This window comes from Eretmochelys imbricata, chromosome 16, assembly GCF_965152235.1.
Source record: "Eretmochelys imbricata isolate rEreImb1 chromosome 16, rEreImb1.hap1, whole genome shotgun sequence".
Lineage (NCBI taxonomy): Eukaryota > Metazoa > Chordata > Testudines > Cheloniidae > Eretmochelys > Eretmochelys imbricata.
This window is the reverse complement of record NC_135587.1, coordinates 25,951,064-25,962,500: the sequence shown is the minus strand read 5'-3', so window position 1 is coordinate 25,962,500 and position 11,437 is coordinate 25,951,064. Positions and strand designations below refer to the sequence as shown.

The following is an 11,437-nucleotide window of genomic DNA, read 5'->3' as shown; positions in this document are numbered from 1 at the left end:
CCCTCTATGGGCATGCTTGTACCTACTATTTATATTACTGGAAGTTACACATGAGCACAGACACTGTGGTGTGCATGCCAGTTGCAATGACCTGATAATCTATATGGCTCTGAAGAAGTCACTATGGTTTATTGTGTCTTACATTATGATGTTAAAAATTCCCCAGCAGTGTTAGAAATCAGCTGCCAGAACTATGGAGCCCCACACTGGGGCTTCTTTTTTAATTACTGGGGCTCATCACAAGCATGATCATTCTAAAACTACCCCCTGATTGGCTTTAAGATAATGATCTATGAAGGAGATGTGTACAGTGGAGACATACAAACCTTCATATCCTACAAGCAATCAGGGAGAGGGCCAGAGATATTTAAAAAAATTTCATTGTCCTGCATTACTTCTGTTATATGTTTGTACATTTCCATAAGGGGAAACTGAACACCACAACTATATAGATAGATAGATAGATGCATCCGATGAAGTGAGCTGTAGCTCACGAAAGCTTATGCTCAAATAAATTGGTTAGTCTCTAAGGTGCCACAAGTACTCCTTTTCTTTTTGCAAACTATATTTAAGAGACACCAGAGTCTGAATTAAAGCCACAAGAGCCAGGAAATTTTGAGCTAAATCAGAGACTCTCTTTGACTCATCCCACAGTGCCATAATACTGCAGGGGTCTCAGCACAGTTATCTTACAACTCATATATACTCTAATAAATAGGTTCAATGGGTTGAGTTAAGGGCAGAGTTTAAGCATTAACTCAGAATTTCCTTGCTTTTATGGATTTAAGTCAACCCCTTAATGTTACTTCAAATATAGTTTTCTGGCAGTTGAATAAAATCTATGGCCAGTGTTACAACTTCTTCCTTCCCAAATGATCCCAAATATATCTCCAGTTTACATAAGACATAATGGAACACCCTACAACTGAGTTGGGATGATAAAAGCTCAAGGCCTGATTCCCCAGGTATCCACGCCTACCGCTGACTTCAGCTGTTCAGCACCTCTGAAATCAGGCCTTTGTTGTGCTAAAACTGGCAAGAACATCAGCCCAGTAATAGTTAGCACTGATCAGAGTTTACAATGCAAAGTTGTAAGGTATACCTGAAATAATGCCACAAAAATCAGATGACACAAAGAATTTGAATACTTTTCTTTTGTTCAGGTACAGTAACTGAGAATACAATGAAATTCTTCATGTTCAGTAGCTCCCATTAGATCAATTAATATTCAAAGAAAGCCTTTAACATGAAGTTTAAATAATCATAGAAAGAGAAAAAGAATCACCAATGTTCTAGAAGCTTCTCTAGACCTTTCAATCAATTTTATTTATATGCAAAACCAAGAGAAACTCAGAAAAAACAAAGCTCCTCCTGATGCTAAAGCTCTCAATTTACTGACAGGCAAATGGCTTCATGCTGCCACTTAATCTCATTTCTTGCATAATGCCCTCTAATTAGCATATCAAAGTGAATTAATACTTCTAGGGCATTAGCAATGGGAAAATCTGCTCCAGGCTTCACAATAGCAGTTAAGCAAGAGCCAAGAAATCCTCAAAAACACCACAAACCACTTTGCATTGCAAAACTGTTCAATTTATTTATCCTCTCTCTCTAAACACTTTTACCGCACACTGTTTTACTACTGTTCACCAAACAAAACGATAATTGCCAAAGTTACCAGCATCTGTAATGTCTGTTTAGAATCTTAATTTAGATTATGTAGTAGAAGATCTCTAGATACTTTCATTTGCTCTGTCATATATGTACACATATACTGCAAAATTGTTACTCTTTTCCGTTTTTTTTAAATTCTGAGTAATATTATTTAATCCATTTTTGTACCTACAATAAATAAATAAAAATCAAATCATACTTGAAAAGCCACCTGCTGGACAATGCAGACTAAGAGATTAGCTTTAAAGTTGATGCATAACATAAATATAACAAGAGGTTTTGACCTGTAAACACACGATAGAGAAACTCCCAAAATGATTGATTTGTAGTATTATATGACCCATGTTATTCAATGGATTCTGATATTGGTACAACAATTTCACATGACTGTGTAACTTGAAATAGGATTTCTCTTTAAAAAACAGAATTTAAATAAAAAACACTAAGATGAAATAAGAAAAATAAATTCATAATGATTTTGTTTATATACTTCTATGCAAAATGTCCTTTGTTTCAGCTCTCTTTAGCAACAAATATGCACTGCAACAGCTGCTGCATTAAATAATTTTTTATTTTAAAAAATCAGTCTAGTTTCAATAACAGATTATTTAGTTTGTAAAATATGTGTTATAATTTATAACCAAAGACTGAAGAGATCAGAAACTTCATAATCTCTGAACTAATTTATCACTCATCTCCAGAAGATTCTGTAAAAATTGGGCTACAAAGGAAACAAACAAAAAAAAAAAAAAACAGAAAGCAACTCCAATACAAACAAAATAAAAAACAAACAAGTAAGCATAATCTAAGCCTTTGGATAGATCATAAGTGCTCATGTGAGGCTAGTAACAAGATGAGGAAGAAAATGTCAAGTTCAGTGGTGTTTGCTATGTTTCTATTTACAGCTTATAAACAATAAGAATAAAGTTTCGGAAGTCATACATTAAAATACTACAGCTATTTAGCTAGCATTTTCCCCCTTTCTAAAGAATATGCATGGCCCCTACTGAAAAATATAAATAGTATTCAAGCACAGAGCTTCGTTTCCCTTCATATGTAACTCCCTTGTTTACTCAGGTTGTAAAGATAACGGTGGAATAGCTCTAATGTCCGGCTGAAAAGCGAAACTCATCAGTTTGGTTGATGTCCTACTCTAACTTTGTCAAAGCAGGAACTATAGGAGCTGACACAAACTTTAATAATTTATATTAAATATGGGTGTGAATTATTTACTCTATTCATACCTAAAGACATGAATTGCCTACCAGAGAAAAGCAAATGTGACAAAAGGTCAACATGATGGTGAAAAAAGGCAGGCTGTGTCAGGCATGTGTTATCTGAACCATGCTGATCACCTTGATAAGCGAATAGCATTAAACATGACTGCTGAGAAAACAAACAAAGCATTCTTCTCATGGTGTCAATTCACAGAATACAAACAGCTACATCTAATTCCATCAATTATACAAGAAAAGAAAAACTCAAGTCCCTATTTATTTTAACTAGTTAGTATACAAACTTATTATTCATTCTTATTTTACTTAAAAATATTCATGTGACACTCACAGAACTGTAAAACAGTTAAAAAAATTCAGAATAAATATAAGCTAAACAATCTCGCTTTATCGCATTATATATTAATAATATATATTGCATGTGTATTTAAACCTTTTATTACATTTGAAGCAATTTCATATTTTAATTCTGCATATACTTGTCTAAGGTAGATTGCAATATACATTAATGTTTCACACAAATTAATATTTAAATTGAATCAGGATAGCATAATATCCAAATCATGGAAGTGTGTATCTTTCACTGAAAGCTGTACAAACCTGGTTGACAAATCTATTAAATTTGTAAAATACGGGATGGCCTTGGATGGCTCGGATCACTATCTACTATTATATTTGTATATACCAAATCAAAAATAAATTTAAATTACTGTGATGATAAAATAAACCTGGTGGTAGCTCACAATCATTTTAAAATATTTACAAATGTGCAAATTTGTTTAATATTCAAGAACAAAATGAAACCCTCCAAAAATGAGGCAGAAAATAAAAGAATTACCTGCTCGTACTGAGTTAGTATTGAAAAATAGGTCTAATTTTATCTTGGGGGGGGGAGTGGGGAGTGGAGATGGTCTGGAAACAGATCCTTGTAATCAAGTGAAAGCTTGTATGTTATTTAAATATATGAAGGAGCTCTAAAATGGCTTGGTGTAAAGGTAGTATGCAGTAACAAGTCCTCTAAAACAAAAGATCAGATGTATGGGGGGGAGGGGGAAATCACAAGAACCATTCTTTTTCTTGGCCAAAATAAATAAATTAGATAGATAAATAAATACATACATAAATCTCACATTGGCTAAAGAACCACCAAGGAAATGGCACTTTGTCTCTATGTAGGTTTGGAACGGATGACAAAATGGCAACGAGATACTTAATTCAATTTAATTTTTACTAGTAGAACATTTATGAGGCGAAGTGATACCACTACCATTCAGGTGGTGTAAGTGGCGTAACGTACTATTGGATGTCATGAATTGGAATATGTTTAATCATAAATACTTTTAAAATATATCATTTAAGAATTCTGTGATGTTTTAGTTGATCGTTCCTTAAAATTCTGAATATTAAAAAGAAACAATCCCACATGGCAAGAAAGATGTAGATTTTTACTCCACATTGTTCACTTGCTAATCTAGTCGAAGGAAATTACAGATGACCCTCCAGAGCCTGATGAGGGCACAGGAGGACTGCATAGCCTATTTTTTTAAAAAATATCTCCATTGAATAACATCGCAATTTTAAAAATAGCGAACAGAGACATCATAACAATGTTACTGTACCGCTCCACATTTCTCTCTGAACTTTTCATTAGGGATTGTTTTATTTTATTAAAAATGATTGGCATTATAGGATAGTTTTTAAATACTGCAAAGTTAAAATGAATTGAATGTAAGAAAGCAACCTTGCAGTTCAGTTAAAAAGATCCAAATTGAGGGAGGGGTTGATATTTTCAAATTCTTACTGCAAGAGGGAGAAAATATGAGGCCTTTCCAAGGCTGGTTAGATAATGGCCACTTTGGTTGATATACTGTGAAATCCTTAGAGGTGTTCCTGAAAACCGCCAAAGAATTGGGCCATGTAAGAGTTTTGCTGTGGAGTGAGGGCATGAGATAGCCCTTTAATCATCAGAATGGCGATGGATGGCTAGTTACAGTTGTAGCAATAAAAATAAAGGTTTCAGTTTACATGGCGAATAGCAAGAAATTAATCTCATTGTTAACTTCGCTATTCATCTGTTTTCCATATCTAAAAATCTTTTCATCCTCTGCAACAAAACTCTGCATGAAGGCAGAACATTTTTAATCATCATTTTTTCCCCTCTCTCTTTAGACATAAAAAAATAGTTCAACCAGCCCAACCAGCCAAGCAGGCCTTTCTCTTCCCCTGCGGACACCTCCTGCAGTCGAGAAGTTCATTAAGTTTTATGATCTTCCCAAGTCAGTCCTGCTTATAAGCCTCAGAAAGGCCACAAATCTGGCAAACCATCAGGTATGCCATTAGGCATTACTAGTAAATGAATGCTATTTAGGGTTTGTGGTGACAGTAAATTAGGGTTTGGTTGGCAGCTGTCATTGTTTGGATTTTTTTTAACATAATTTTTAAAAACAACATAAAAAGGCAAGAGACTATGATGGTATAGATCATCTATCAGTACAGCGCAATAATATGGAATTCCACTGGGAAATAACTGCAATTCCCTAACCATTTTTAAGAACATCAGAATGAATATATTTCAGTTATATTTACATATGTAAATATAGTACTTCAGGTATAGAAATTTACTAAAGTGTAAAAATAATCAGATTCTGAATCTAAGCTTTTCTTAACAGTAAACAGTGTACGTACAAAACGACATACATACATCAGACTATGATATCAATAGGAGGACAGAAAGATTGATACAAAGGTATGCAACAGATGTGACTCCAGATTCTGAAGTGACATCTATTAGAACAGATACAGATAAAAATGTAACACAACGCAGCCACTAGACAGACCTATTTTTCTTATCTTCCTATTTTACTAGAGGAGCTTCAGTAAAACTTTGGGGCTCAATTTTCTTTGTATTAATTAAATAAATAAGTGGCAGTTAGTCATCTTTATGAAAACCTGCTACCCGGTGGCTGCCTTTAGGAATGCACATACCAGTATATGTTTATTTGTTTGTTTTAAAGTTGATTTATACAGAACACAGTATTTTTTAAAATGTAAAAATAAATGTCAGATTAGATTTTGTAATTAATTACTTTGAACGTGATAAATATCTCACAGAAAAAAACTCTTCAGCTACCTACTTCTAAATAAGGCAGAGTGAAAAATCTTTAATAAACATAATGCATCTAACAACCCTTGAGGAAATGTATTTTGATATCTACAGGCATCTGATATGGTTAATTCACCTGAAACTGGGGGTTCCCCTAAACATTCTCTTTCTACCAATCTAGCAAAGTCCTCACTAGCTATGCTGAACAATAATAATCCACCAGCAAAGTATTAAAAATGAATGCAATTAAATATAAAAAGGTCTGCACAGTTGCATTTCTTAATTCCTTATTTTTGAAAAGACTTGACTGAAATTACACTTCATGCAAAGGCTAGATTCTTTCTGTCTCCTTAAACTAGGTAGAGATAAATCATGACAGTAATTTCCATTACTAACACCAAGGTAAACTTTTCCTCAGATTATAAATAATTAAATATTGAGGCACAATCCAATTGCATCTTGATTAAATTATTCTGAGCAAAAGGCAGTGAAGACCAATGGGGGAGAACCCCTACTTTAATTGCATCCCAAACTGTTTAACCTACAAATTCAGAACTGTTTGGCAATGAGTATTTGCACTTTTTTCCTCATTGAAACAGATCAGAGAAAATATGCTAGAAATTTCTTTCATATTTTCTTTGCTTTGGTAACACTTACTAATGTCTATACAGTCATTTAATCTCAACTGGGAGATCCTGAGTGAATATGCCCCTATGGGAACAGTTTGGAGGGGGGTGGATTTACCTCCATCAATCACTCAGTGCATAATCCTATCCTTTCCCAGTTGCTGGGGCTGGCAGGATCTCGCCTTTGGCCAGACGGACGCCTTCACTCTTTGTTGGCTCTTAGCTATTTTACAAAAGAGATAACTTGCAAACTTGGCTCCACAAGTCAAGACACAAAAGCAAGATCTCAATTTACAAATTATCACTGAAATCCCCAGAAACATCTGAAATCACAAAATCTCTTCCCTTGTCAGTTTCCTTCTCGCTTCTGAAACAGCAATGGCCTTACCAAGCACACACTGCCAGTAATCCCTGTTTCTGAAAAGACTTGTTTTTAATTCTCAACTCACCTCTGACATGTGGTTGACTATACTTTCCTTTCAAAGCAGTGAGGCTAAGCCCTGTGCAAATAAGTGATCGCAGGACCTACGCCTTCTTAATTGAAATCTGCCTGCTGCAAAATGTCTAAACATCAAAGGCAGGTTGCTTGGTTAGTTCTGGAGCTGGCTGGGCAAAAAGTTTAGAAAAAGACAAGAAAACAAATATGAACCAAAAGGAGGGGTGGGGGTTAACTGTGATCAAGGCACAAAGGGTGTATGTGTGTGGCGTAGAGAGGGGGGAAATCATTCCCTTATCCAGAGCAATATAATGCAATATAAAGCAGAATCAATCTTAATATTCACAACACAGTCAATACCCCAGTGCTTAGCTGTCAGCAGAAACTGAAGTGGAGTCCTGATAGCAAGGAAACCTTTGGACATGAATTTACTGAAAACTATGTACTTTTAGGTTTCTTAGTTAAGATTCACTGTGATTTAATGTTTGATGTCTTATTCTGTAGTCATATGTAATTTTTTTTATCTTCAGACTGCAATTGAAAACTATAATTTTAAAGAGCAACTAAAAAGCTAGTATACAGATTTTGTAAAAAAAGTTAGTCAGACCTTAATAATGCTCTTGCTTCTCATAATATTACATACAATACTTTTCAAAATCCTCCCCTCTAAAAAGCGATTAATTTTTCTCCAGTCAGTCAGTGGGGTCAAAGAACATACCCACAAGCTGCTATAAAGTTTAAATGTGTCTTAACAAAATTAATTTGTCAACGCTTTTGGGAAGAAAAATTCTGGTGTTTAAAATATTATTGCACCAAAAAAAATATTAAGACTTTGCTGTGCTCCCTACAGACAAATATTGGCAGAAAGCATTCAACAACTTTTACACTCTAAACTTCACTCCCTACAGTGTAGGTGCTAATGCTATCCTCAGCATCAACAGCATTTTTGTTCTGTTTTCTCTGAAAATGTGGCACATCCAGACAGAACTGTATATTTAGACATGTTACTGCTTACAAAGTTTACTGCTCCTTTAACATGTTCGGTATTATATGAAGAAATAATTTTTGTAGAGCACATATATATGATTAATGTTTGTACAGCTCTTGAAAGATGAAAAGTGCTATTTACATGGTAAGAGTTATTGTTATAAAAGAAATATTCTGTATCTAGGTTGAACCCCTAATGCACTTTTAACCTGAATGTGTAGAACAAGTTCAAGAACTAGAATTCTAAATAATACACTGTTAAAATGGGCATTACATTTTGTTACCAGAGTTACCTGAAATGCTCTTTTCAAAATCTTATTTGTAAGATATAGAACAACTGTAAATATATAAAAGTATATGTTACTAACTTGCTTCTACCCTTTTTTTATTCCATATAATTGAAATACATTTTTTAGAAAACTTCAGGAGTGTTTTTTGCTGTAATTTTTTGTCTACAGATATATGGATATGAATAGCAATATCTACAGACAGAAATACTCATGTACATATATAACCCTCAAAAGGTAAATGTACATAAAAATAAATGTATTATATACAACAGTGTATATCCGTATGTATGTGAACATGTGTGGACACATTTATACACACACATCCTTTAGCATTTCTTAAGACTACAGTTAATTTCCTACATAATGTACTAGTTTGAATCTGTCACCCGAATGTGTCCAACAACATATTTAAGGTGGCCCGAGTCAAGCAGAAAGTTGCCGGCTATGTTGTTCCCTTGCTCTCTACTCTGCATTGCAATTGGCTTCTCCAATCTCACATTGCTCCTTTAAGAAACTGACATACAAACAAGGCAGAGAGAGCCTGGTTGCTCGGTGTTACTTCCCTGATTGCAGCCAGAGGGGGAATTTACTCTGTGGACGGTGACACACGATCATTTTCATCTACATTTCATTTTACATCGGGATTATGAATTGTAAAATTTGCTCCAGATTTATTACATTGTCCCTCTCCCCTCCCCTCCCAAGATCAGAAGCAGGAAAGGAGGCAATGATCAAAGATGGCTGCGGTGCCTAAAGCAGCTCCCAGGCTCGCAGAATCTAAGCTTCGAGAAGTGTTGCAATGTTTACCTATTTGGAGTTCGATTTAAAGCCACGTTACTTCTGGGCTCTTACCTGTTTTCTCTTTGATTTCACACAGGACACTGAACAGAGCAGGCTTCATTCTGTGGCAGTTCAGTGCATGCTTTCTGAAAAACAGGAAAAAACAAATGTATTAACAAAAGCTATTTGATAATATGGCGTCTTTCCACAGTAAAATGATTTAATTGTGTCTCTGCATTTTACTGTTCATATATTCCATGCAAAGTAATAGGAAGTAAAGTTAATTACAAGTGACAAGGAATCTTTGGCTACAGCTTTTGGCTGCGAGTGGGGGAGGTACATATTTGCCCTGTAGGCTACCAGGCAACATAATCATATTGTGTGAAAAGTAGCAAACATTAACAAGAAATGTGAGGATATTTAAATTCAGGGACAAGAGGAGCAAACAAAAGGGAGTTTCAAATGCCTTCTCATTTATCCCCAAGGCAGGGACTTGGTGACAAGTAAAAGATCCAGGTAGCCCCAGCCTGCCTGCCACTTGCAGACTTGTGACACTCATAGAAGTTTGGTTTTAAAGCCATGTTTAAATGGTTTCTTTTCATCTGTTTATTTTAAAGTCAAATTAGCTTTATGTAAATTTCCCGGTATACTAAGTGTATAAATCAAAGCCTGTCTCGAGTACTTTCCATTCCTCTACATTAGAACTGATTTGTTAAAGGGGAGAACTTCCAGAGTTCATATTCTTTGTTTTGTATTTACTGTGATTTCAAACATTGAAGGTTTTCTCCCTGAAGCAATATCTTGTCACCTTTGTAATTCATCTGCCACCACTTCAGGGGCAGGAGAGAAGGAAAGAAAAAAGTTACACTTCTTAACAAGAAATCAAAGCCTCGCGAAGAACAAATATTGCGGGACGGTGATTTTTAAATGAGTGTCAGCCAGATAGTGTCTAAAGACATGGAAATGAAAATGGGAATGTATGAGCAACAGCCTTCTACGCATAGGTGTAAATCAAATGGAACAGAAAAAAAATGGTACAAGCATCACATATTTATATTTTACAAATAATTAATAGCAACTTTGATTTTGCCTTTGCTGCTTGAAATTTCTCCTACAGTATTAAGTTGCTCTAATTGTGAGACGCCTGGTCTCTGCAGAGGAGCAGGAGGGAGAGAAACAAAAACCACACACACACACAAAAAGACAAGGTTTAATTAGACGAAACCAACTTTGCTTGTGCCTCATCCAGGCTTTGGTCAGTGATGGTCATGATCTGATGGAGGATGTCTCCGATGTCCTGCTTTCTGCCGTCGCCGTCTGCCCCTTCATGTCCATGGGGAGGAGGCAGAGCCATCCCCCCCTGCACCGAGTGGCCAGCCAGGTTCACACCGGCCAGAGTCTGCAACATCCTGGACTGATCATCCATACCTCCTACCGCAGCCCAATCAATGCACTTTCAGAGATAGCAGCAGGAGAAACGGCAAAAACAGCCTCACGATCAGAGGAAGGAGGTTTGTGCTTAGAAAAGAAAATGCAAATAAATCTCTGGCTCTTGTAGTCAATTTCAGTTCCTGTTTGTTGTTATTTTGCTCTCGCAAATTAAAAAAAAAAATAAATCAGTATTTAGTATTTCACCGGATCTCAGTTGCTTATTCCACTCTCTTCTTTCCAGTGCAGTAAATCGCTCGCTTCTTTAGTTACAATCTTCTTTCATCATAATAATATTTGTGGCTTAAATAAATGAGTTGATGAGGTTTCTGCAGTTCTCTCTCTCGTACAATCTTCCTCCAAAGCTTTTTTCTTTCTCTCTTCCTCTTTTTTATTTTTATTGTTTTTTGTCTTTCCTCCACTTGTCCAAAAAACAAAAAAAAATCTTCTTCGTAAAAAAAGGCAAATTAAAAAAAACACAAAAAACTTGCTTTCAAATCCTTAAAAAGTTAAGAGGGTGGCAAACAGCAAAAACCACAACAAACCAAGCAAACACCCCCATCCCCAAATTGCAACATTAAAAAAAGCCCACGAAAACACAAACACAGATGAAAAAAATTAATTGCCCTCCCCCCCCAAAAAATAACAAACGATCCCAAGTCTGTACAATGGGGGCAAAATTGCAGCTATCAAAAGTTTGAACTTGTGCAAAGAAAAGAGCGGAAATAAAGGGGAAAGAACTGTAAAAAAATTAATTACACACTCTCTGCAAAGCAATGTGCAAAAATATCAGCCAGCTGGAATTTATGAGCCCAGCAGCCCAGTGACTGTGTGTGTTTTATGTTGTTTGATGGCCGCTTTGGTGAGGGATTGACAGT

At 35.5% G+C, this 11,437-nt stretch overlaps 1 protein-coding gene across 2 annotated transcripts in view; it reads right to left on the bottom strand.

Moving 5' to 3' along the window:
* The window catches only part of PBX3 (PBX homeobox 3), a 158,057-nt gene extending 147,203 nt beyond the window's left edge, over positions 1–10,854 (bottom strand). For both annotated transcript variants that reach the window (XM_077835892.1, XM_077835893.1), the window contains exons 1-2: positions 10,361–10,854; positions 9,204–9,277 (exon numbers count right to left, since the gene is read on the bottom strand). In XM_077835892.1, coding sequence (XP_077692018.1) covers positions 9,204–9,277; positions 10,361–10,557 — 271 coding nt within the window. In that variant the 5' untranslated portion in view covers positions 10,558–10,854. The remainder of the gene's footprint in view (positions 1–9,203; positions 9,278–10,360) is intronic.
* Between the last annotated feature and the right edge of the window lie 583 nt (positions 10,855–11,437).